The following is a 27,094-nucleotide window of genomic DNA, read 5'->3' on the forward strand; positions in this document are numbered from 1 at the left end:
ATAAACAAAACAATACAGGGCTTACAAATGTCCACTTTGGAACATGTGACCCCCAACAACCCACAGATGACCGGTATGGTTAACAACTCTAGGTGGAACATAGTCACCTCTATGCTATGCATATTTACCTCCCAAATATCCTGTCAGTTGTTTAAAACTCTCCATTTGACCACTGCACAAAGAAACCCACAGAATTTTTTTAATGCATTTTATTAGGTTTTCAAAATAGAGGGAGGTAGCTTTACCACTGATTATGTCACTTTGATCATGAAAATATCCTCCGTTTAAAATACAAAAATGAAAATCATGTAATTGCTTTATGCTGTTCAGTCTTCCTCTGCTGAACACACCAATACATTATTATCAATCACCCATGGATTACGTACATATTTTGGTGCAAGAAGATATTTCAAAATTGTAAGAAACTGCAAGTTACAAAAATAATAAACTCACTAGATACACAATGTTTTAAAAATGAGTCAAATACCATCTTTACATTGTGTTTCTTAGCCCGAGGCACCTGTGTGAAAAAAAATGCTACCGTCAGCTTTCAACCCTAGAAATCATCATGTGGTATCGGCACCTCCCCAGTAGCATGTTTTATATAATGCATGTGCAGCTTTCCTACTTCATCAAAGCCCATATCACATACACAACACTCCCACTCCCACTCCTCATGCTCTCTGTACATGATTATGTTTTGTGTCTCAATCTCTTCCAGTTGCTGTCCCGTTTGTAGCTGTAAAGTTTCTGATCCCAACTCATCGTGTCTATCAGATCCAGGCGACTTGGATACATATGGCTTTTTGACTCTGCTTTCCTCAGTGTAATCTTCCTTTCCTGGCAGCTCATCCATGTTTGTATCCATTTTCTCATCGACACTATTGAGACTAAGTCTCTGCTTTTTAACCCCTAGCTTTTTGGTAATAATAGCAGATTTCTTTATACCAACAGGCATCCCACTGGATCCAGCATAAACTCTAACGTGCTTTTTTCGATGTGAAACAAGATTTCCAGGATGGGAGAAGGCTTTCCCACAAATTGTGCACTGGAAAGGTTTTGCTCCAGAGTGGGTGTTGTAGTGATGCTTAAGCTCTGTATGCAGGCGGAAGCTCTTGTTGCAAATATTGCATGCATGTTTCTTAAGACTGTGACTCTGCAGGTGTTTTTCTAGCGCCTCTTCGTTAAAAAACCCTTTGTTGCAACTTAAACACCAAAACGGTTTTAGTTCATGGAGCTCAAGGTGAGCCATCCATGACTTTTCAGACCTGAAGCTTTTGTTACACTGATCACATTTGAGATATTCCGATTTTAACAGTATACTTGACCTGTGAATTCTCATGTGACCCTGTAGCCGCGCTTTCCTGAGAAATGCCATACCACATTCTGGACACTCATATTGAGTTAAGTTCGGGACACTTGTATTTACAGTAGCCTTTTTGTTATGAATCTGTTGGTGTTTCTTGAATGATGAGAGGTATTTATAAACCTTACCGCAAACAGAACAAGAATTAACATTCCTGCGTTTCTTCTTCTTTGAGACAGCGGCAACTTCAACGCCTGGTATTGAGTCGGAGGGGTTTGTTTGCAATGAACTGCTTATGTAAGAGCTATTTTCATCACAACCTATGTCTTTATCAGTGTTTTCACCATCTACCACTTTCTCCAAGTCCAGTTGTTCCTCATGGATCCTGTTGTCGCCCTTCCCGACTTCCTCCTCCTCCTCCCCGTCCTCTTCCAGGGCATGCTGGTGCAGGTGATTTTTGAAAACCTTTCGGTCTGCAAACTTCAGTCCACAATCGATACAAGCAAGGCTGCTCGGTTTGACTACAAAAGAAGGGGGAAAAACAATTTAGATCATTTACAAGTTAAAATCTCAACACGTCATATGCTGTATTTTCTTCATCAGGACTTTGTTAAGCAAGCAGACAGCTTAATTTATGAAGGACATTTTTTCTACAATCTTCTTGCAAAAAGGATTCAATCTTGTCACTACTGGTTAAGTTACCAAAGTTCAACTGCAGCAGGTGAATCTTACAAGACTTCGGCTCTTCTCTTTGTACAAATATTGGGTGACAGGGATAGTGCGCAATAAAACATACAAGTCCTGTTTTCCCTCATTTAATGAAAGTCGAGTATTTATGAAGAATCTACCAAGACTTAAACTCGTAATTATGGCAGCACAATTGCTACTTGGGTTTAATTTATTTTGAGATAGTTTGCATGTGTTTCAAAATCAAATCAGTAAACAGACCAACCTTAAATGTTTCATGATCAGAAGACATTTGAATAGTGAATTGAATTTCAAGTTAAATATTGATTTGTTTGAGTACTTTTACGATTCTTTTGCTACTTTACTGTGAAATACTTAAAAAAGGATAAAAAAGAAAATACAACCATTATTTTCCTGTAATAAAATGTAAGATTTAAAATGTTTTGAAGGCTGTTAACTTTTTCATTGTTTTACACTTGAAAACACTTCTATCTATTCTGGATGCACAAGATAAAGAAAACAGGCTGGAGTCATTAATCAAGAAATGTAAATATATTATAATAACTAGATTGATAATTATGAAATCACATAGATTGACGTAACTGACACAGAATTAATCAAGCAACCCAAAAGTTCAGGAGAAATTAGTCAATTTATTTGAACTTTCAAGAGAACGTTTTCATCTTTGTTTCATAAACAAGTTAAACAGGTAGTCTAATGGGACATGTTAGTCACCTAGAGAAATCCTATTAATATATAACACCTCTGCTACAATGTAAATACTCCTTTCCATCTTACAACTTATTAACAACCACTCGACATGAAAGCATCATTTAGTTTTAGTCATCAATACTCTTTCCAGGAGGAAGCTACCACTGGAGCTTTTAAAAACAGTTAATGCTAAACATCTTGTACACATCACACGATTACTTGATTGTGAAGTTGGATTTCTAGTAGTTATTGGCTGTAATCTTCAAAATCACTTCTTTCCTTCGACCAGTTTACCATAAAAATGCAGATTATTGAATTTCATGTCTTCTCTCGTTACTGGGCAGAGAATATATTGTTCTGCAAACCCTCAGTAAAAGTGATCACAACAGCTACACATGAGTGTTTTCAGTATCTTCAAAAGCTTTGTTATAAGTAGTTTGCCACATTCATTTTTGCAAGATTTAGGTTACATGCACAAATGTTGCAGATTTTTTTTACTACATCTAGATATGACGTACCATACATATAGCATATCACATAACCAGGAGGAGAAAAACCAGGGCAAAGAGATCAAACTGAAGAAAATCAAATGGTTAAATTTAACTCCTTTTATGTGATCTAAACACAACTTTACAGAGGTTCTCTTTAACATTTAAACATGTACTATTCCAGTGTAAATAACAGCCCAGGTAAAGGAATTTTACCTCAAGAACTTAACAACATAAAGAATCTTAAATATACAATCAAAACGGGAAAGCGTTTGTCTACCTCAGCAAAACAAAATAGTCTTAGTCTCTAGTCAAAAAAGTCTCTTGCAGTGTCTTCAACTCATCTTAGTCCTTTTCAGGTAGTTCAGTCTAACACGCTTTCCGGGCGTGTTCAGTATAGTGCTGGTGCAAATCAGTTTCTAGGCAAAAAGTAGTCCCACATTCGAGGCAAGGAAGGCCACTGGTATCTCCAGATGAGACAGCAGCAGGTGCATCACTCTGCTTTCTGTAACCACCAATACATTCCTGGTGATGATCAATAAGGTCCTGTATTTCACTGAAGGTCCTGGGGCAAATAGAGCAGTGATACGAGTCATTGTTACAGTGCTGAGTTTCGTGTTTCTGTAACGCAGATGGTGAAAGGAAGGTTTTGCCACATTGTTGGCACTTGTGGCTGTTTTGTGACAGGCTTTCTGGTGTCACTGAAAAGGATGGAAAGGACTTTCCTTTGGTGTCAGCAGAGGGCATTATTGGTTTAAGAGGCCTAGAGCTCAAAGCAGCGCTGAGCCTAAAGCGGACTTCGTTCGGGAGACGACACCGGACTTCATCGTGCCAGGCAAGATGTTGCTGCAGCTGATTCTCAGTCCAAAAGCCTTGGCAGCACAGGGCGCAACAATATGGCCGGCTCTTTGCCTTGGTCTTATGGCTTCCTAGTTGTTCCTCTGTTTGGAAAGCTTTCCCACACTTATCACACTTGAAGAGGCATTTGGCTGCATGCTCAGACAAGCGGCCAAGAGATTGTGAACTGTCTGCGGATGTGTCGGGAGATTGGATCCCTTCATTAGGCTCATGTTTTACCTCCAGGTACGCTTTCTTCTGGTCTAAGCGGGTGCCTGCAGGACTGCACTGCTCTCCACTGTCAAGGCATGAATTCAATTTCACAGGCGAGGGGTCCAATCTAGTTTTCTTCTCCTCGTTGTCGACGGAGCTATTTTTCACTGCTGAAATAGCATTTTCTGTAACTGATGAATCCCCCTTCTCTCTAAGGTCCCTACTTGAGGCAATGGGTGTCTTTTTGCTCAAAATAATCATTTTCTTGCTTTTTTTGCTGTTCGAGTGAACCTGCCATCTGTGTGCACGCAGACCTCTTGCTTTAGCAAAAGTCATAGAGCAGAGGGGACATTGGTGCACTTTGTGCTTCAGAGTTGATGACATGGACTCACTCTTATTAGAGTTCACATCCACCTGCTGGGGGAGCTGGTCAACCAAGATGGGTCCGTCCTCTTGAAGGTGTGCAGCCGTGCAAGTTTTACCATGCTCATTTTCAAAGTGAGCAGCAAGAAGTGAGTGCTTCACAAATGTTTTTTTACATTCTGGGCATGACAACTCAGGATTTTTCAGTGTACTGTTGCTCATGGTACTTCTGTCTGCATCAGGCTCTGGCTCAGTTTTGGTTTGACACTGATGATTAAACATCTGGTGGCGCTGAAGAACACAATGGTTAAAGAACTGTTTGCTGCATTGGTTGCAATGAAAAGGTCCACCTTCAGTCTTCTGGCTGACAGATTTGAAATCATCATCTTTTAGCAAAGCCCGTGAAATTTTCTTTTCTTTGTGCCATCTTTTGTGGGAGCCAAGGGCTGAGTTTGACATGAATCGCCTCCCACATTCTGAGCAGTGAAATAGTCCTTTACTCGAGTCTTCCTGTTTAAATTTATTTATAACCGACATAGACAATTTTGTTTTTACTACAGGTTTGTAACCCTCTACATGAATTCGTTTATGCAAATTTAATGCTCCAATCACTGAAAAGCTTCTGTCACACTTTTTGCATTTGTATTTCAAATTGGTTGTTCTTGAGTTTTTTAAGTTGCCTGTTTCATTTCCCATATTTTGCTCCTCACTTCCAATTTCATGCCTAAAGGACTTTTGCTTAGACGTTTCCTGTGTCCTAGCCTCCATATTATTCTGGTTATCATTCTCTAGGGGCTCAACCTTATAATCAACAGATTGAACTTCTCTTTTCTTGCAAAGTTTCTGATGAGCCCTCAAAGAGGCCTTGTTGTTGAAATGTGCAAGACATGTTGCACACTGGAGATCCTCCAGAGCAACAGAGGATCTGGGCGACGATGGCGAGTGTGAGGTCTCGTAGCCGTGGCTCTTCATGTGAAACTGAAGAGCTTTGGCCCGGGAAAAAAGCTTCCCGCAGTCAGGACAGCTGTATGTGTTCTTTTTTAACTGCTCCACCTGATGCTGAAAAGACTTAATGGGCGGTGGGAGTAACTGGTCATTATGAACTACCTGGTGTCTGAGGAGGCTGGAAAAAAGACGAAACGACCTGTTGCACAGTTCACATTTGTGATTTCCGTTTTCGTGTTTTCGCATGTGTAATGCCATGATGCCCTTGTGACGGAACTTCATACCGCACACTGGACAAGCAACCTTAACACTGGAGCGAGGGTGTCTATTAACTGAGTGTAAAGAACCTGAAACTCCTTTTCTTAGCCTTAAATCTACACATTGAATTGGATTTTGCTTGTGATGGGAGTAAGCTCCCAGAGACCAAAAACCCTTCCCGCACTGTTCACAATGATAAATCTTTGGGCCTAAAAGGGTTTTCTTTGGATTGTACTCTTTTTTAGTGACAGAAATGTTCTCTTTCTTCTGTGCAGAACAGTTTTTCATATGGTTAAATAAGCTCGCAGCATAGGAGTAAGACATCATGCAATCAGGGCATTGGAATTGTTTTTTTTTGGGATGGTGCAACTGATGAGAGACTAAAGCAGATAATCGCGAGAAGCCTTTACCACACTCATTGCATGCCAAATGTTTCTTTTCTGAGCCCTCTGTTTGATACATTAAGTCATCATTTGTGTTTTGATTATTGTGTTGATGAATGTGACTGTAGTGTGCTGCAAAGCTACTGGCTTCGTGGCCGTACGTGTCGTTTGTGTGAACTGACGCTGACTGACCTTGAGGCTGTTGTCTTCTCTTACGGATGCTGTGCCACATTCTGTGAACACGCAGTGATGAAGCACTAGTAAACCACCGGTAACAATCTGGGCAATCAAATCTTTCCCCAGTTGTGTAATTCGCCGGCTCGCTCTCAATCGGTGCACTCTGCATGTCAGATGGCTCGAAGTCAATTTGTACAATTTTCAAATCCATCTCTGGTTTTGAAAAGATTCTGCTGTGGAGGTTTCCAGTGTCACAATCATCTCTTTGTTCATGATCTGATTCGCACAGAAGCTCCAGATCAGGATTCAAGTCTTGGGCTGGTTCGTCCTCAGATTCACTTGCACTTATCACCTGTACATTAAAGTCCCCAGGTTCATAGCTCTCAGCATCTTCATCCATCTCAACTACATCCAAGTCTTCTTCTGACACACTGGTAGGAATCACGTTCTCTGGTTCCTTTTGTTCCTGCTCAGTGTCTTTTCTCTCACTTTCTGGACTGTTCTGTTGGGGAGGAAGGGAGATATTGCCCCCCTTCTCTGTTTCTCTAAAATTTTCTGTGTGGTGGATCTGATGGGAGTGAAGTGCTGAAGCCCTGGAGAATTTAAGCCCACAATCTTTACATTCAAATGCTTTCTTTTGCAGCTGATACACTTGATGAAGAAAAGACTTTGCAGGGGTCTCATCACTGTGCGCCATGCGCTGATGTCTGTTGTAGAATGTTAGAGTCATAAATACTTTTCCACATAATTCACATGGAAACCTTTTTGCAGGATCATTTGAGATATTAGAATGCCATCGCTGATGATTGAAGAGGGCTATATGACTATGAAAAGCCTTATTACACTCACTACAGTGAAACTCACTGCAGATTTTCTTTGGTTTTTCTCTCATTTCCTCTGGAGAGCATAGCATGTTGCGGCTGAATCTTTGATGTGTTTTAAGACGCACCAGAGCAGGAAATGCTTTTCCACATGAACACTTGAAAGGTTTTTCCGGAGTGTTGTTGGTCTGGTCTATAGTGGGCTTGGCATCAACCGTTGACTCATCAACGGGAAATGAATCTCCTGAACTCCTGTTGCGTGCCTTTACGAGCTTTTCCTCGTGACAACGACGATGTGCATCAAGAGCTGAGGCACGTGAATAACTCCGGCCGCAAGACTCACACTGAAATGACTTCTTCTTCAAATGTTCAAGGTCATGAAAAACAGATTTTGAGGCTAGCGTGTGTGATCGCTGATGGTTGAGAAAGTGTCCGAGCACACCGTAACATTTCCCGCAGTCACTGCATTCATATGTGTGTTGATTTGTTTTCCCAGTGTTTAGTTCAACACTGGAGTCCTTTTGGGAGCTTTCACCATGTTCCTTCTCCATGTGCAAGTGCAACTCATTTAATTCAACAAATGAGATTGAACATAAAGTGCAGAAATGAGCCGTGTCTCTGTCCTTTTCTGCATCATGAAAACCATCAAATGGTTTGTCTAAATATTTTTTTTCTTGCAGGTGCAGATGCTGATGCTCCAAGTAGGCTGCCTCTTCTCTGAAGGCTGCTCCACAATCCCCACAGGAGAAAACCCCAACCCCTGAAAACAGAGAGGGGAAAGAAGGAAGTCAAAGCCACTCCCGATTCCAGTGAAAGACAGACCAACAGATCAAAAAACAAAAACAGAAAAAAAATCCAACATAAATTACAATAAATAACTAAAAAACAACCACAAATACAATGAGGCAAATTAAGTATTTATTTTAAAATATGAGTAGAGATCACAGTTTTATCAAAAGCCTTGGAATTAATTGCAGAGGGGCTAACAACTCAGTGCATAAGCCAAATGACCTTTTTAAGTTCAAGCAAGGCAAGCGTTCAGTTACTTGAAAGGATTGCAACAGACCCTGTTGCATTTTTAGGCCCCAATGGTAATAACGTGTGGTACTGCACAGTTGAGTTGTAAAAAACTGTGATTTTCTTTACTGAGATACTTCAAAAGAGAGAATCATATCATTAAAGCAAACACTAGGATTATTCTTATTTAAACTGGCTACATTTTAATACCTGAGTGCATTAGGTAGGAGATGCATTTTGTTTAAACAGCCATATATGTTGTTATTATTATTATTATTATTATTATTATCGGCAGGTCATTAACTGCATGGCAGCACATGTAGAAAGGCTGAACCAGTATGTAGAAGAAAACACAACAAACAAAACACTGATGCTGACTGCAAGTGGCACTGACACTCAGTACACAAAAAGAAAGCCAACTAATATTGTTTACGTGCAAGCAGTTAAAGCAGTAACCCAACTAACAACAAAAATAGATTGTACAAAAGCCCCTTACTGTTCTCTCTACAACAGCAGCACACAACTTTTAGATCTTCTTGCATTTCTTTTTCCTACAAAATGCAGATTAACTCCCTCATTGTTCATTACATTATTGAGAACATGTCAATTAACTTAAAAACTATCAGTATCAATATTCAAATTTACAGACATTATTGACTTTTTAGTAAAGCTGTGTTTTCTCAAAAACCTTAATTGAATTGGATTTTAATTCTTTGGGTCAAGATTTCATTCAATATTCTCTATTGACCAATATGCATTGATATTGATTCAATCATACACACAGATGACAGAAAATCAGAAAATGAATGACTGTACCTTCTGATAGTTGTTATACAATAATATGTGCATTACTTGTATTGGTTTGGAATAAAGTGAGTCCACAAAATATTTTACGGCTGTGTAGTCAAGTGGGGCCTGTGTGCAACACAAATGAGGAGTCTTCATTACAATGGAAATAACTGCTTTCAGGATTTTCGGAATTGAATCAAGAAAATAAACATTGATTGATGTTTCGATTTTTTTTTATTCAGCAACTAGTTTTAAGGCTGTACACATTCCTTGGCTTTTCACATCTTAATTGAGGAATTAGCCTCAAATTATGTATTGTGTGACAATTTTGCTTACAAAAGATCTGCGTGGTTACAGTTTAAGCACTTTCAAGGAAGAAAACTACTTTAAAAGACACTTTAGTCTTCCACAAATATGTTCTTGTACTCTCTATCTTATTAACCCCTGCAAATGTCACTTAATGTTTATGAAACCCTAAAGAAGTTTGAACCCTATTTTTTTTTTACCTACTGCAATTGCACTTTATTACAACTCCCCTTTAAGTATGGACAGAAGACATTTAAACTTTAGCCCGAGCTGCATATATCAAAATGTATTTTGCACTAGTATATTTGCACACTTGTCTGCTTTATTAAATAATAATTCTTTATTTATCTATCATACTATGCACTGGCAGAGCTAGTATTCTGTACTGTTATCTATGAGTAACAGCTACTTATGCACATGGACCATCCACACCACTTTTTTTGTGGGCTCATGTTTTTTGTATGGGTGGGTTATGTGTGTATATATGTGTTGTGTGTTTGTATGTATGCTGGTTGCTGGAACACCTACATTTCCCTGCTGGGATGAATAAATTATATCTTATCTTAAATGGGAAACAAATATGTTTCAAAATATCTGAAAAAATAACAAGACTAGATGAAGCTGCTTCAGTATTTTAGGGTCATGGTAACTTTAAATTTAAACATTGACAGACCATTCCTTGTATAATGCATAGATGCAAACGAGCTTTTTCAATATTGACTTTTGACCAATTGAAAACCAAACGTTCTGACTAAATGGGTCGAAATAAAAGCAACATTATATTAAGTACAATTATTAACACATAAAAAATCGATATGAATAATGTTAACATTTAAAAATAATTCCATATGGGTGTAAATCATGTTTAATGCTGACTGTTCTCGTCCAGAAGTGTTTTTTAATCCCTCACTGAGGTCGGAGGATATCGATGCGCCTGAACACGTTTTATTAAATAATTATCAGGTTTACTTTTAATTGACCGCGCCTGGATACTTACTTTCAGCAGTGTCCTCAGCCGATGCACACACACTGTTTTCAGATGCTGAGTCTCCATTGTGGTGTTTCTTCTCAGTTCCGTCCTCTCTGACCGCATCAGCCGCAGCAGCTCCGTCCATCTTGGCTCTGTTTAGTACTGCTAGCTCACTTTAGCCTGCTCTCGTTAGCATCACGCCGCCACCCCTGTTTATTTTTATTTTTTTAAACTGCAATCACCCGACTCAATACGGGAAAAACCATAAATACGCCTGCGGAGCAAGTAGCGTAGTTATGTTAAATTCTTAAATTAATAAAAGATTAACTGTAGGCTAGGGTTAGCTGTCTCACGCACACTTTGCGTTAAGTAGCAGCGCGACCGTCACCGGAAGTCGACTCTTCTTCGGCTGTTACTTTTCAATCAATGAAAAATATGACTGGAGGTTAATCAACTGATAATGATCTGAATCAAAAACACCATTTCAATTTGATTAATGCCAAATTATTTATCTGGCGGAAGCTTCCATCCCATCAGATCGGATACTTCTATAAATGTGTGAAATTTGACCCCACCCATTGACTAACATTATTATTATTTCCCCACACTACTATTTTCAGGCGTGGCTCATTCAGAATTACACCTTGACACCTCAAATACAGAGGAAACAGTCAGTGGGATTCTGGGATATGTTTCAATGATTACCATTAGGAGTTTCCATCTTCCAATCAACCAGTTAATGATGACTTATTGCATGTACTTCTGCTCAGCCTCCAAGTATAATATTAAAGAGATTTAATTTTTCTCTTCATGATTTGCGTTCATTGAGCTTAATGAATTCTGCAAACTAATACTTCATATTTTAACAAATTCTAAACCTTAAATCAGATTAACCTCACAAGTAAAGTGCAACACAAAATTATAATCAAAGGCAAGTTTTATTAATTACAATATGTAGACATCATGGGAAATTTCTATTTCTTTCCATGCTTAAACAGTGGATAGAGGTAGAAGGACACATGTTTTTTAACCTTCAGACTCTAAAGGTCAAGACACAAAGGGACAGTTTTCTTTAACAAATTGACCATGTGTTTATTTTACAGTAGAAATTAAGATTTTCAGTCAGTTTTTGGGCAACCGAAGCTACTCAATGGCCCGTTGTTGTAAGAGGAGACGGGATTGTGTACTAAATCTACAGTTATGGAATGAAGTCATTCAGTATTCACAAAAAACACAATGAATTGTACTCAAAAGCAGACATTGTTTTATAAACATGGATCAATTCCAATCTGAAATACTCATTCTGTTAAGAGATGCACAATGCATCTGATTCGCACAGTGCCAAATAGTGCCGCCCAGAATCACTTTGACATAGAATTGTCAAGTACACATCATCTGAAAATGGACTGATGATAGCATATCATCCACTTCATAACATCAGTTTATGTTCGTTTTGCCATATTTAATATATTAATGACAAATCCTCACATATAGCCAAAGTCAATTTAAATTAAAAAAAATCACAATTTAACAACAGTGTCATCAATCATGTTTTAAAGCAACTTTCTCCCTTTTTCTTATAATCTTAAGAGTAACATTTGTACTGAGAAAGGATGTAAACATCAGATTTGTTTACACATTATTTTGTTCTTTCCAAATTTACCATGATGTGAACTTTACTTGAGATATTTGGACATTCGCCCTGTGAATAAAAGTGCTTCCTAACAAGGCTGTACTGTATGCAGTCAGCTTTTCATTGTTTTTCTGACGCATGTAATCTTTGGGCCCAACAATCCACCCCCCTCCTCAAAAGCAAAAACTAACAATTCCTTACAGGATGTTGGAAAAAGTTTGTGTTCAGGGAGTGAGGTCACATTGTTGAGTCTACTTTAAGCACAAACTAGGCCTAGAATATCAAGACAGCAGACATGCAGACTGTACTTATAAAAGGCACACAGTATACTGTACATGAAGAAACAGTTTCAGAGACATATGAACAGAGCTAAAAAAAATACTATTATATCTAAATCTAAACGTCATAGGCAATAAATGAAATGAAGAGTGTAAGACCTCAACTATCTGCACCACCAGGAGTTGTTTAAACCAGGTAAGTAATTGTATTACTTTAATGCATAATAAAAGATGGTGAAAGTAATTAAATGGCACATATATGCATCAATCTTAACAAATTTTCATAAATCAAGTTTCACTTTTATATTTTCTTTCTAATGCCCAGCCACTTGACTGGCCAAACAACACAACTAAGGGTGAAATAAATGAGGTCCCACTGGGGTAAAAAATATTTTGAAAAAACTAAGTTTTGTTGCTAGTGTAGAAATGTCATATCTCCCCTTGTGCATGTTGCAAGTAATGCATTTGCAGATCCAGCTCCCGTGGTAGAGAGCACCCACATATCATGCACTGGAGGAGCCGTTCTGGGGCAAAAGGCAAACGGGGTCCAAGTTTGTGAGGCTCTGTCGGAGGGGCAAGCTGAGGTAGGGCTAGAGTCTGTGGCATGTGTGACCTCTCGCTCATGACTGCCTGTGGCGTGAAAAAAATATTTGGGTGTGGCGGCCTTGAAAGAGCACCAACTGCGACAGAGTGAAGAGGGTGAGAGCCAGGCAAAGCTAGAGAAGGGGGGAGTGGAGCAAGTGGAGAGGAGAAAAAGGGGGAAGGCTGATTTATGATTATTTGAGTTCCTGATACCATTGGCTGTTGCTGCAGCTCCTGTCCATTCCCTTGTTTGAGTTGCCCAGTGAGCAGCGTTGCAGGACCCACAGGATTACTTTGGAAGCCCCATACTGGTGTTCCCATCCCCTGGCTGAAACGATGAGGCTCGTATTGAATGGAGATAGGAACCTTCTGTGATGTCTGGCTTTGTACGTTGGCCCAGCCAGACAACACCTGCTTTTGCTGCAGCTGAAAATCTTGATTATTTACTAATTTCTCAGAGTTTATGGTCTTTGGAATACCCGGTGGTGTTTGTATATCCCACAAGGTGCTACCTACCCCGTGAGAAACAGGAGTTGAAATTGGCATTGCACTACTTTGGTCTATTTGAGCTGATGTCGATGCACCCGTTAAGCCTGGAGCCCACTGCTTTTGCAGCTCACAGCCGTTCCATGGCTTCTCGTGCTGGCTAACAGTCGATGGTATAACCTGAGGGTTACTCAGGTCCCACACTCTACTGTCCTCTTTTTTAGGAGGTGTGGACGGCTCCTTTTGTGTTGACACTGGGGAGCCTGGCCATCTTGCCAGCTGAAGCTCCGGACAAAACTTTGGCGAGCTCTGTGAATTTGCCAACAGTGCAGGTCTGATACTCCACAGTGCTGCCGCATCTATATATGACGGAATAGAAAAATCATGCTGCAAAGAGCTTGTGGAAGCTAAAACTGTGGATGTGGGTGGGCTACTCCAAGTAACAGGTTTGAGCTGCCTCTGCTGCTCCATCTCGCTCACTCCTAACGGGCTGGATTTTTGTGGTACAGCTGCCAGGAAGGAGCCGACAACAGAAGCTGGACTTTCTTTCATTTGTGATGATTCGGAGCTCTGAGCAGATGTGGAGCCTGACTGAGATATCGAAGGGCTATCAGCCCAGCCTGGACTCCTCTGGTGGTGCTGCTGCTGTAGGCCTGAAAGTGGCGGGCTCTCGAACTGTGTTTGCTGTGGAGCTGCGAGCTGCTGCTGTGATGATGGGACAGGCATTACCTCATCACCGTCGACCTTCCACTGCACCGGTTGAGGTTGAAGGTCAGGCAGCCATGGCTCTTTCTGCTGTCTGCTTTGTAAATCTATGCGAGATTGGAGCATGGAGGATTGTGTCTGGATTGCCCTTCTGTGCAACTCAGCATCTCTCAGTGCAGAAACTGGATAAGGAGATGCCTGAGAACTAACGATCCCTGAGCCCCCTAATTGTCTAGACCAGCCCCACCTCTCTCCTCTCCTCCCCCTGCTGCCCCTGCCTCTCATCCTAGTAGCCATGGGGAAAGAATTATACTGGCTGAAACCCTGCCGCTTGCGATTGTGGATTTTCTGGTGCACAAGAAGGCTGCTAAACCAGGAAAAAGATTTATTACACTCATTGCAGTGATGGGGTCTCTCCCCTGTGTGTGTGTTCATGTGATCCCGGAGCAGATAGGCCAATCCAAAGCTCTTATCACACTGGTCACACTTGTGAGGTTTGTCACCATTGTGTGATAACATATGTTGCTGCAGTTGGGTTTCATCGCTGTAGCCTTTGCGGCAACTTGTGCAGCGAAACGGTTTTTCCTGATGCAGCTTCTGGTGTGTTTTCATGTTCTGCATAAAGGCAAAGTCCTTCCCACAGTCGGGACATTTGTATGGCTTTTTGCCTGTATGGATGATGAGATGCTGCTGTAAGTAGCTACTGAACCTAAAGCCCTTGCCACACACTTTGCACTGGTAAGGCTTGTCCTTGGAATGTATGCGCATATGCAGCTCTAACACTGAGCGGTGGCGGAAAGTCTTGGCACACTCAGAACATTTGTAAGACTTCAGACCTTCGCTTCTCCACTTTCCCTGCACAGTTCCGCTGCTTATGGGAATAATTTGTTTTTTAGGCGGGGCTTGTACCTCTTCAGCAAATTGTGTTACAGACTTGTGGACACTTAACAGATGTACATTTAAAGCAGATTCTTCACGAAAAATACTCGGGCAGTGGGGACAGGTGAGTCCTTTCTCCCAGACCTTGTTAATCTCAGTCGGGGGTCTGGGTGTTCTCTCCAGCTTCTCATACTCAGCTTCGTGAATCAGCATGTGAGCTCTCAAGTTGGCCGGTGCCAAATATGTTTGGGGACAAAGGGGGCAGTTAAATGTACGTTTGGCTTCCTCAATCTGGTGCGTGTTCTCTTTCCCCACCCCTCTAACTGCCACATGTGGGGCCACAGGGGCCTGCTCAGTGGTTAAGTTTGTTTGCCGACGTCTATGCTGGCGACAGTGTGCCTTCATGTTCTGGGCAAAGGCAAATTTTTTACCACATTCAGGGCAGCGGAAGGGTTTCTGGCCTGTGTGCAGATACTGGTGCTGATGGAGGAGGCTGCTGTATTTGAAGGCCTTACCGCAGATGTTGCACAGGTGAGAGCGTGTGTTGTCTGTGTGCTTGCGACGGTGGTCTTCCATGACCGAGTAGTGTTTGAAGACCATGCCGCATTCAGGGCACTCGTAGGGTTTCAGGGCCGTGTGACATCGCTGGTGGTAGCGCAGGACCATAACGTTCGGGAACGTTTGACTGCACTCTTGGCATGTAAATTTTCTCTCCTGGGAGTGTGTCATCATGTGCTTAGTGACAGACGCCCTAAACTGGAACTCTTGGCGGCACAGGGGGCAGTGGTAAGGCTTTTCTACTGTTTTGAAGCAGTTATGGTCTCTCAGCTTATCCACTGTCGAGAAGATCTTCTCACACTCTGCACATTCAAAGCTACCCACTTCCATGGTTTGCGCTTCCTTTTTGGGAACGAGGAGCTGCTCCTCCTTTTCTTTGTGTTCGTTTCTATGTTTAATGAGGCTGCTGCGGTGCTGAAAGGTAAGGCCGCATTCTTTACAGGTGAGAGGCGTGAGCTCGTCCCCGTGTGCGTGAAAATGGCGATGAAGATTGAACATCTCACGCCGGGGGAACCTCTCTCCGCACTCCTTGCACACCAAACGACACTTTTTCTGCTTGGCTGTCGGATCCGTACCCTCCCCTCTGTCTGCCTCCTCGTCGTCTTCAGCTACGTCCTCTATCCCGTCAACATCTCCCACCGGCTCCTCCGCGTCCAGCTGCCTCTTGGTGCCCTTTACATCTCTGGGAGAGCTCCCCACCTCGTCAACTATCTCATCTGCATCATCTGTACTTTCTTCATCGACATGTGTATCTTGCTGCGCCTCCTCAGCACTTCGCGTTACATTATTGAGGTCTGAAAGGGGAAAGCACATCACACTGACGACTAAGCAAACAGATATAAACAGTGTACAGACAAGAACATGCTCACAAAATAAAACCACAATCACGCCTATCCGTCTCAAATGTGCATGAAAATGCATAAAGCATGATGACTGCTATAGTTTGTCCAAAAAAATGATCACAGGCATGGTTGACACTTTGTTATGATAAAATAGTGAGAGATAGCTACAGCTCAGGTTAGCCTTGAGGCTAACGCTAACTATTATATACATTAACAACGTTAGCATACCAAACTTATCATTTTCCTGCTTGTCGTTGTGCGCCTCTTCATTGTCGTCTTCGTTTTCCGACCAGTCGAAATCCCGCTTGTCGCCGCCGGGAGCCTCGGTGTTTTTTCCGGTCGCTGTTGGGTTTTCCGGTGCATTGCATGTCGTTTTATCTGCTCCAGCACCGGACTCGACACCAACCTCGGAATGGCTGGCAACACTTGCACCTCCGTCGCCAGGACTGCTCCTCTGCACCTCGTCGGGGCTCTGTGTGGTTTCATGAGCAGTTGTTTCATCGTTCTGGTTAAGGCTGCATCCCGTCTCCGTCGCCTCGGTCTCCCCCCCACATGCTCCCACCTCCTCTGCAGGAGATTTCTGTCGTTTTGGAGACTCCGACGGGTCTACGGCGGCCATGTTTCCCCATGCACCCCCTTGTCCAGAAGAACACACAGGATCGCGCTGCACACACACTGAGCATGGAATGAGACTTCCGGTACATGTTTTCAAAATAAAACCTTTGTTTCCAACAATTAGCTGTAGGATATAATTTCAGTGAATGAATTAATTTGAAATCGTCCCCTTCCACTACCCGTGTGGAGCCATGTGAATACACATCATGCACGCTTTCACAACTTCATTAATTCAACATAAACATAAACAACAATAAATAATACAACTTTTAACATGCTACGTGAAAAATACATTGTTCAGCTGGATTCATTTACAGTCCATGTCTGATTTTTATTAAGGTTTAGTTACATTTCAATGGAACAGTAGTTATCTACAAAATATAGCTTTTGTAAAACTACTTAGATGGCCATATTATTTTTCTTTTTATCCATCTACAAACACATCCAGTATACTGCATGCAAGATTATACTAGCCCCTACATACTTATGTAGGCTTTGAAATCCCACTGGAAACATATGATGTACAGTCTGAAACGGCTGTGATGTTAATCTCTGAATATTGTTTGTTTTTCAAAACACCAAAAAACAGTTTTTTTGTTTTAATGTATATATTTTCATCTGAAAACACATCAAACAGAACACAGTCTAACTTTATTGTCCAACCAAAGCTGGAAACGTTTCATGAAACCATTAAAAAAAAAAAACAGAATCCCGCAAGGCTCAGGCAAGAAATACAAATGTAAAAAAAAAACTAGGGCTGGAAGCATTAACTAGTTAGTCGTGATTAACTAAGGTCTGAAATTAATGCATCATTTTGTTTTTTTAATCGCAATTAATTGCGTGCTATTTTGTCCCTTTATGCGAAATGTGGATAAGCCTCCACAGTGTCTCCCTTTTAGCTGTTTGATTTAGTTTTTGATCCCAAACGAGTTTCTGTCTGTGGTTAAGTTAATGTCATAACCTTCAATCGACCAGAAGGTCCTTCATTTATTTCAAAATAAAAGCAAGGTTGAATTCAAACAGTAAAGTACTCTCAGCTCAAGACAGTACAAACATTCAAAGCAAAAGCCTTACAATTTATACTTTTAAATGTGATATGATGGAACTTCTAACATGCGATTAAAAATGTGATTAATTGGGATTAACTATTATAATTAAGCGATTAACTGCAATAAAAAATTGAATTGTTTGACAGCCCTGAAAAAACTCCAAAATCCATTCCCATTGACGCAAAATCTGTGTGCACAGATTTGTAAACGGTGCGAACAGATTTGCAAATTGCTTTTTATTCTTCTTCTTTTTTTTATCTGAGCCTTGAGGGGCTCAGTAAAAAAGCACAAGCATACAGTAGCAGGTAATTACATTAGCTGTAGAACTACAATATGGGGTAACAACTGCAGATTACAGGTACTTTACGACAATGTAGTCAGTGGGTCAGAAGAATTGAGACAGAGACTGAATTGAGTACTGAACTAGAGAGAGCATCATGATCTTTGCTGCTCAGCTGCTAGGCTTTTACAGTGACATGCAGTGACACCATCAAACATCAGCACCTACAGTTTGGTGTTATCTGGGCCAAAAAATCTCATGAGTGCATCATGAGCAACTTGTTTCAGAAAGTGTTAGCGCATTATATACATATATGTATATACTTAAGAACCAAGCATATGTTAAGGCCACCCTATTATGTAATTTGTTTAATCTGCTTATCTACTTCAGTACTTTCTGAATACATATGTAAGTGCAATATGAATTACTGATTTGGAGTGTTACGTAACACTCAAAATAAGTCCGTTTATTCTTCATAAAAATTCTTCCAAAAGAAAAAAAAAAATCACAATTTCTTGTCACATTTGTAGACACTGAATATGCATGATGTCCGCGTATGTACTTCTACTTTAGCGTCGTCTCCTGCGCCTGTGATCAACAGCTTTCCCTCGCCTTGGCCTCGTCACAGTCCCATTTGTGTCTGTGGGTGGATCAGGGGGAACAGTGCCATGTAAGTCAGGGGACAATGGTGAAGGCAACGATGCCACCGCTGACTGATTATTTGAAAGCTGGGTGACCACAGGCTGCTGTTGATGATTTGTTTTAATTTCTGTTTGCAGTGGTGTTTCAAACTGCTGTTGTTGTTGCTGTTGTGGTTCGATGTGTTGCAGCTGCTGAGCTGGCTGAGGTTGTAAGTGCTGTTGAGATGTTTGTGTTTGGTGTGCTTGTTGTACACGATGCGGCTGTGGTTGTGGTTGTTGCTGGGCTTCAAGCACTCCCAGCAGCCTTTGCAACAGGACATTGTTTTGTTGTAGACTGACTGCTAATGTCTCTTGAGAAGCAACAAGTGTCTGCATGTCCTGTCTGAAACCTTCCCCAAACTCCTGCAAACTCTTTTCTACCCGATTTCCCAGTTGAATGGCTGCTTCTCCTAACCCTCGTAGCTCGTCTTCCAGCCAGGAGCTGCGTGGAGGGGCTTCCAGAGGACCCTGATGTGCTCCAAGCGATGGCTGAGGACTGCTGGGTTGGGGGCTGCCGTTTAAGAAAGGAGCACTGTAAAGGGGGGAAGGAGGAAGCCATCGTTCTGAAGAAGGTGGTGGTCCTATGCCCAAACCCAGTCCTAATCCCAATTTGTCCTCCATGCTGTTCTCGCCTGGTTCACACTCAGGTTCTCCCATGTCTCTGTCGTGCTCAGGATTGTCCTCATCTTTCTCCAAACCATCTCTTTCTGATCCTTCCATTCCTACAACTGCAAAAAATAATTGTAAGTAAATATTAGTAACGCCTGTAAATTGTTTTAGGACTCGCAGCTGCGCATTCAGAACTGACAACTGTTTCATTTATTTTACCTGTATCTGAGTCAGGGAAGCATGGAAAACTGGGCTTTGGTCTGGTGCTTTGTTTTTGCCTGGCATGTTGAAGCCTGGGGCTTGTCTGGGAGGGACGGCCAAGCATCGAGGCCCCTCTGCTGGATGGCAGATAACAGCTGCGGTGGCGAGCATCTGCTAGTCTGCCTCCATTGCGTCTCTTCAAGTCGTCCCAGCGCTTCTTTACCTCTCGAAGGGTACGCGGTACTCTCGAAACAGCGTTGACTCTCTCTAGGATTCCTGCCCAGATGCGCTCTCTCTCTCGTCGCCTAAGCCTTCCTGCGGGACCAAAGAGCTCTCCTTCACACCGAGTGACTTCTGACACCAACACCTCCAGCTCTGCTCCACTGAAACGACTCTTTCTTTTTCCTGCACCACCAGCAGCCAATGCAGCGGACATAGCTCTGTCTGCAGTGGAAAGTTAAGAAGACAGCCCATTAGAGAAAGGAAAAATATCAAGTTGTGTGAGGAGGAGAAATGTACCATGACAGAGCCCGACATGTTTACACTCTGCCAAGCGAAAACATACTGAACCATGACTACTTATAACAAGACATGATACATGAAGATCAGACTAAAAATATATATATTACTGTATAACAACTGCTGATTAAAGCAATAGTTTCATTTACACATACACCTGAATCTGTTTTATTCACTGTTCCTTTAAGCAGGCACACACTATGTGGAAATTAAACATTCAGGCTTACTTTGTTCGATTGACAAGAGGTCGTCTGAGGACATGCCAGGTGCCATAATGTTCGGATGCACCACTACCACATTGAAGGGAAGCCCACCAGGTAATCCACTATTTTGGTCACAGCTGCCCTCCGAGTCCTCATCCTCCCTGGGGAAGCCGTTTTCTGAGGCTCCCCCTCCAAAGGGTCCCTCTGGAGACTCCACCTTGATGTGCATGGGAGGTGATTGCTCGTACAGCAGCCCCCCTTCCTCGTAGTACTCAGTCATGGGTCACACCTGATTCACAGCAGAACTGACTGGCGGGCCAATTCTGATACTGGCGGCCGCTGCCCCATTAACACAAGTTCAAGGTGAAACTAAACCTCCAACTAAATACATTTCAACTTCCAAATGTTGCATCAAATAATCAGAAACCAGCTTTGGGGAGAGCAACCACACATAGCATTGGTTGATACTATAGGAAATATAGAGTTGAAGAATTCTTATTTAGAATAACAACACTCCTTTTTTTTAAATAAATCAACATATAACTGTGTTTGAGTGAGGGATACAATCTTATTGTATGATTAGAAATAAGAGAGACTGAACTCCTATCGTAGCAGTCCCTTCAATCTCGACATCCTTCACATGTATGCTCAGCTGATATATAAAACACATGAAACAACACTGCAGACTGTAGCTCAGAGATAAACACACACACAAGCTGTCATACTGTGAGATGCTTCATCCAGGCAGAGGATCGCACCCAGAGCTGAAATACAATAACAAAACATAACACTGCTTAAAACTCTTCATTTTCAGAAAGCTTTCTCTGTTTTCTTTAGTTATGTTGACTTCTGTATTCTGTCGCATTGATGCGCAATTTTGTCTGCACCACATCCGCAATGGTTGCGCATTTCGCATACATTAGGTGCTGATCCTGCAATGGAGCTAGCTGTGAGCTAACAGGCTAGCACTGTATTCAGGTGCAGAAGCAGCCTGGACAGCCAGCGACGACTGAGCAGAATCGACGACAAGGCTGACGCTGTTGTGTGTCTTACCTCATGATAAGTGCACATGATAGGCAAAACAAAACCAAAACACAATTGCAGCAGCTGTTAAGCTCGGCAGCCGACACAAACCGAGGTCAGTCGCGTACTTTTGACGTCATTAAAGGAGGTGTGTTCAGGAGCAATCAACGTTTGTGGAGACGAGAGAACATAAGTGATGTGAAATTACACAGATGTTTTAAAATATAAGGACGTACAAACAGGTTTATGTTATATAAAATGTATTTCTTTATAGAGCAGTGTTATAGGTAGGAGAGATGGAATACATTGCAATTTAAATCAATTATAGCCTGTTTTCACTTTAATTGGATAGTCACAGGTTAACAAATGCCAGACTGTTGATAGTCATATATATGTTGACAATCAACAGATAGTCAACTACAAATTAGTACTTAATCTATTGATAGTCAATTAATCTAATCTAACCTGGTTACATCTGTTAGTCACTGTCCACTTATATCTACTCTTTTATATTTTGTATTGTTAAGTTAAGTTTAAGCTTTAAGTTGTATTTAAATTGACACTTTATATTTAGGTTAAAATGTTTCGTTTACTTGCACTGTTGTTAATTTACTGCTCTGTGTGCCTTTGAATTGCCCCCCGGGGACAAATAAAGTTTTTTGAATTGAATTGAATTGAATTGAATAATCTGTAGTTGACAATCAACAGAGTATCAACAGAGAGTTAACTAGTCAGTCATTTGATGAGTGAGAAACCTCCTGAATGAGGAGGTCATACTATCACGCTCTTGATCATGTGTAGACATCATACTGTTGACATTCTCTGTCTGTGTCATATCAGGGAGACTCTGGTGGCCCTGTGGTGTGCAATGGTCAGCTTCAGGGTGTGGTGTCTTGGGGTTATGGCTGCGCCCAGAGGAACAAGCCCGGAGTCTACGCCAAGGTCTGCAACTACAACTCCTGGATCCACAACACCATGTCCTCCAACTCCGCATGTGAGTATGAGTACTTTGAGGGAAAGTCTTTTTGTACATTCAAAGGGTATGAGTGGAAACTCATTAACTTTGACATGTCTCTGAATATTGCTTTCCTGCAAAGTTTATATTCTTTTAAACTCTTCATACCAGATGCTGCTCCCATTGAGGATGACAAGATTGTAGGAGGCTATGAGTGCAGAAAGAACTCTGTGCCCTACCAGGTCTCTCTGAACAGTGGCTACCACTTCTGTGGAGCTTCTCTGATCTCCAGCACCTGGGTGGTGTCTGCTGCTCACTGCTACAAGTCGTAAGTACAGATATTGAAATGTGATGTTCTGTTGCATTCATCTGCTGCTCCCCTGATTCTTACTCTCTCTAACCCATGTGCATTGTCACAGTTCTAAGACGCAATCTTCATGTATATCTCTGCAGCCGCGTCCAAGTGCGTCTTGGTGAGCACAACATTGCCGTCTACGAGGGCACAGAGCAGTTCATCAACTCTGCCAAGGTCATCCGTCACCCCTACTACAGCAGCCGCAACCTGGACAATGACATCATGCTGATCAAGCTGAGCACCCCCGCCACCCTGAACAGCAACGTCTGCACCGTGTCCCTGCCCTCAGTATTTATTAATGGATAATAAATACTGTTGGATCAGAAATTGATTAGATTTTTTTTCCCCTGAGCAATATGTGCATCTTGTTTGCTTCTGTTTAGCAGGGTAACAACATTCAATAATATTTAATATTGTATTTAAAGACTTTATTTTATATTGAGAATCAGTTTATATGTCAGAACAACATCAACTGTTTAAAAGCTTTACAAAGAAACCTTAGGATATATTAGAGAGTTTTTAGTTTCAACTAAAAACTCCTGGGTTTGCTAAATATGAATGTAGAATTAAATTATTATGTTGTAGTAACTGCATTAAATAAAGTTGTTGTAGATTCACATTTAGACTGAATTTAAATATTTATTTTAAGAATCAAGCACTTTAAGCAAATCCATAAATACATCTGCGTCGTAACAATTAGAGTAAGTGACTTTAGCTGGGACTTGAGATTTTGTTATCAATAAGCTCTCCAGGTGTGTTTTCACGCAGGTTACTCAAGAGGACAGAGCATGTTTCAACATATTGTTATGCAGGGACCAAGCATAAACATGAGCAAGGATGTGGTGAGCTAGGTTCACCTTCTAATGCGATCACCTAACAAAGAGACAAGGTCTGTTGTCAGGTGTTTAGTCTGCATAGCCTATGTTATATTTGCATGCACCATATGCACAGCTACAATTGAATGTGCTAAAAGTGAGACGTATCAGCTTCTGTAACTAGATCTTCATCACTAAAATGTAAAGGTCAATATAGAATCTGCCTGAAGCTTTCCATCCAAACCTTTAATACTGATATTAAAATAAACATTCTACCATCATGTCTAAACAATCATGTATTAACACAAGGGTTAATTTTGCAGGGACAAGACTAAATCCAATTATTTTTTTCTTTCAAATAATTATTTTTGGGCTTTTTGTTGCTTTATTGGTGATGTAGTACAGTGGATAGAGTCGGAAATCAGGGAGAGAGAGAGTTGGGAATGACATGCGGGAAAGGAGCCACGGGCCGGATTTGAACCTGGGCCGCCCGTCTGAAGGACTACAGCCTCCATACATGGGGTGCGCGCACTAATCGCTGCGCCACCAACACCCCGACTAAATCCAATTTTAATAACAGGATGTAAAAATCGTTGTCTATTGCACATTTGGAAATAAAGTTCATACATAACACGTGGGTAGAAGTTTTTTCATATGGTACATTGACAAATGTGCCATGTTATATTAGATATCATTGTGACTAAATTCTAGTTATTTGACTTAGCTAGCTTATTTTAAGTTAAACAGTAAGCTAGCCTAGTGGCAAATAATGACAATGATTTGAATCCTAATCTATAACTTGAAACAGTTGCTGCATCACAAGCTTAAAAAGTGAAAAAAAATTGCAGGACATTTCCAAAATGCATAGTTTCCCAATTAAATAACACAGTATATAATCTCCCACATTAGTCAAAGCATGCTGTCCTACTTTAAAATCAACCTTTCCTAAAGTGGGACGACTAAAGATTGCTCTTAATAAAAAATAATCTCAACACATTAGTACAATATTACTGCATCATTTAATACACAAATACTTCACTGAGATCATTTGAAAACAATTAGTATTGTTGTTTTTATTTGTTAAGAGATTTATATCCTTAACATTGATTTTGTCCGGATGTCACTGGCCTTGAAGTGGACTTCACAGGGGGTACTTCCTGTTTGGTCATCCTCCTGCTATGATTTATGACATCACATCAGCAAGGTCATGTGATTTCAATAACGTGATAACCCTTCTTGGACTCAACACCTATCGTGTTTCTTCATGTTGTCAAAAAAAGGGATTAATGCACTCAAGCTTGGGTGTCCCACATGAGTCAGTGTCCCACATTACACTACTCAATCTATGTAACATATTTCATCCAAACTACAATGTTATTTCCATCTGAACCAAGAGATTTTTAAGTGTGTTTGCTTATTCATAGGTGTTTTTTTAGCATAATGATAACTCTGGTTAACACTGGCTGGAGGGAAAAGCAATAAAAAAATGAAAAAATAATTCCAGTTGTTTCACGTCACAAACTTTTTTTTTATCAATAACTGACCATAGTTTAAAATGATAGATGTTTTAAAACATCACATAATATATGCATCCATGGGGGAGAATGTTCCTGATTTTTTGTACATTTTAACAATTTTACAGAAACAAATGAACCTGTGTTTCAGGGTTAATGCAAACACGTGTTGCTGGGACCAAAAGACATATTATCAATAACTTGGCCTTGGTCCTCCAAATGTGCTTTCCCAAACATAACTGAGCAAAAAAATAGTTGAAAATGGAAATTTGTGTCCTTGGCCTAACCTTATCTTATACCTTGCCCAACCTGTATTTCAGGGTTAATGCAAACACACGTGTTTCAGGTGTTGCTGGGACCAAAGGATGCATTATCAATAACTTGGCCTGAGTCCTCCAGATGTGTTTTTACACACATAACTCAGCGAAAAAAGGGCTGAAAATGGAAATTTATGTCCTTGGCTGATCAGATAACAGAGGGACACAGTGGGTTTAAAAGGGGCTTCAGGGCAGCTGAGTCGACACAGAGACTCCTACAGGTACTACCATGAAGGCTTTCATTCTTTTGGCCCTCTGTGCAGTGGCATGTGAGTATGAATTTACTTTGAGGGAAATTTAAAAGTCTTTTTGTACATTCAAAGGGTATGAGTGGAAACTCATTAACTTTGACATGTCTCTGAATATTGCTTTCCTGCAAAGTTTATATTCTTTTAAACTCTTCATACCAGATGCTGCTCCCATTGAGGATGACAAGATTGTAGGAGGCTATGAGTGCAGAAAGAACTCTGTGCCCTACCAGGTCTCTCTGAACAGTGGCTACCACTTCTGTGGAGCTTCTCTGATCTCCAGCACCTGGGTGGTGTCTGCTGCTCACTGCTACAAGTCGTAAGTACAGATATTGAAACGTGATGTTCTGTTGCATTCATCTGCTGCTCCCCTGATTCTTACTCTCTCTAACCCATGTGCATTGTCACAGTTCTAAGACGCAATCTTCATGTCTATCTCTGCAGCCGCGTCCAAGTGCGTCTTGGTGAGCACAACATTGCCGTCAACGAGGGCACAGAGCAGTTCATCAACTCTGCCAAGGTCATCCGTCACCCCTACTACAGCAGCCGCAACCTGGACAATGACATCATGCTGATCAAGCTGAGCACCCCCGCCACCCTGAACAGCAACGTCCGCACCGTGTCCCTGCCCTCCAGCTGTGCCAGCTCTGGAACCCGCTGTCTCATCTCTGGATGGGGCAACATGAGCGGCTCTGGAAGTCAGTAAAATACTACAAGTCAATCTGAGAAATAGTTCTGTTGCACAATAGGTAATGTACTATCTTTTCATAGGCAACTACCCTGATCGTCTGAGGTGCCTTGATGCCCCCATCCTGAGCGACAGCAGCTGTAGGTCCTCTTACCCTGGACAGATCACCTCCAACATGTTCTGTGCTGGATTCCTCGAGGGAGGCAAGGACTCCTGCCAGGTACCAGCAAAAACCTTCACCACTGCTTCTCAAGTCTTCAAATCAAACTTCAGAACATCTCTGCTTACATGTTATCCTCTCTGTCTGTGTCGTATCAGGGAGACTCTGGTGGCCCTGTGGTGTGCAATGGTCAGCTTCAGGGTGTGGTGTCTTGGGGTTATGGCTGTGCCCAGAGGAACAAACCCGGAGTCTACGCCAAGGTCTGCAACTACAACTCCTGGATCCGCAACACCATGTCCTCCAACTAAAGACAGTCTATTGGAGTGATAAAGATCAAAGTCATCTCTGACAATGACATCAGTTTCAAGAGAATAAATGATTTACACCACTCTCTGTCAATGCTCGTTTTTAGTTGTGTGTGATTTATTTCATTTAAATCAGAATATACATCATTATTATCAAAAGCTTTAAAGGTATTCTTTTAAAACACAAATAAAACAGAAAACATAAAAAGACAGCAGAGCTCAGGTTTCCTGCTTTTTATGAAGGGAGTACTGTATAGAACAATTTATTATGAGGTAACAGAAACAAAATAATTTTCAGTTTTGATGGCATGTGAGTCTTTCAGA

At 41.3% G+C, this 27,094-nt stretch overlaps 5 protein-coding genes across 6 annotated transcripts; 2 read left to right on the forward strand and 3 right to left on the reverse strand.

The window, feature by feature from the left end:
• Positions 1–175: 175 nt before the first annotated feature.
• On the reverse strand, positions 176–10,674 carry si:ch211-261d7.6 (zinc finger protein 493). 2 transcript variants are annotated; one of them, XM_020656220.3, is made up of 3 exons: positions 10,299–10,673; positions 6,384–7,949; positions 176–1,827 (listed from the first exon to the last, which is right to left on the reverse strand). In XM_020656220.3, the coding sequence occupies exons 1-3, from the start codon at positions 10,414–10,416 to the stop codon at positions 557–559; spliced, it is 2,955 nt and encodes a 984-aa protein (XP_020511876.2). In that variant the 5' UTR covers positions 10,417–10,673; the 3' UTR covers positions 176–556. The 2 variants fall into 2 exon arrangements, with proteins under 2 accessions (XP_020511876.2, XP_020511875.2); XM_020656219.3 differs by lacking the exon at positions 176–1,827 and having other exon boundaries at positions 2,627–7,949; positions 10,299–10,674.
• Positions 10,675–11,190: 516 nt separating this feature from the next.
• On the reverse strand, positions 11,191–16,896 carry zgc:66448 (uncharacterized protein LOC327401 homolog). The gene is made up of 2 exons (XM_065958167.1): positions 16,463–16,896; positions 11,191–16,186 (listed from the first exon to the last, which is right to left on the reverse strand). The coding sequence occupies exons 1-2, from the start codon at positions 16,851–16,853 to the stop codon at positions 12,612–12,614; spliced, it is 3,966 nt and encodes a 1,321-aa protein (XP_065814239.1). The 5' UTR covers positions 16,854–16,896; the 3' UTR covers positions 11,191–12,611.
• Positions 16,897–17,434: 538 nt separating this feature from the next.
• si:ch211-261d7.3 (uncharacterized) lies at positions 17,435–21,724 on the reverse strand. The gene is made up of 3 exons (XM_020637445.3): positions 20,415–21,724; positions 19,687–20,112; positions 17,435–19,586 (listed from the first exon to the last, which is right to left on the reverse strand). Exons 1-3 carry the CDS (start codon positions 20,668–20,670, stop codon positions 18,748–18,750), a joined length of 1,521 nt encoding a protein of 506 aa, XP_020493101.1. The 5' UTR covers positions 20,671–21,724; the 3' UTR covers positions 17,435–18,747.
• A 529-nt stretch (positions 21,725–22,253) lies between these two features.
• LOC136179878 (trypsin-3-like) lies at positions 22,254–23,044 on the forward strand. Its single transcript, XM_065958168.1, has 2 exons — positions 22,254–22,696; positions 22,822–23,044. The coding sequence occupies exons 1-2, from the start codon at positions 22,389–22,391 to the stop codon at positions 23,027–23,029; spliced, it is 516 nt and encodes a 171-aa protein (XP_065814240.1). The 5' UTR covers positions 22,254–22,388; the 3' UTR covers positions 23,030–23,044.
• A 2,438-nt stretch (positions 23,045–25,482) lies between these two features.
• Positions 25,483–26,853, forward strand: LOC109986635 (trypsin-3). Its single transcript, XM_020637360.3, has 5 exons — positions 25,483–25,638; positions 25,780–25,936; positions 26,062–26,315; positions 26,389–26,525; positions 26,624–26,853. The coding sequence occupies exons 1-5, from the start codon at positions 25,599–25,601 to the stop codon at positions 26,771–26,773; spliced, it is 738 nt and encodes a 245-aa protein (XP_020493016.2). The 5' UTR covers positions 25,483–25,598; the 3' UTR covers positions 26,774–26,853.
• Positions 26,854–27,094: the final 241 nt, after the last annotated feature.

Source organism: Labrus bergylta, chromosome 8, assembly GCF_963930695.1.
Source record: "Labrus bergylta chromosome 8, fLabBer1.1, whole genome shotgun sequence".
Lineage (NCBI taxonomy): Eukaryota > Metazoa > Chordata > Actinopteri > Labriformes > Labridae > Labrus > Labrus bergylta.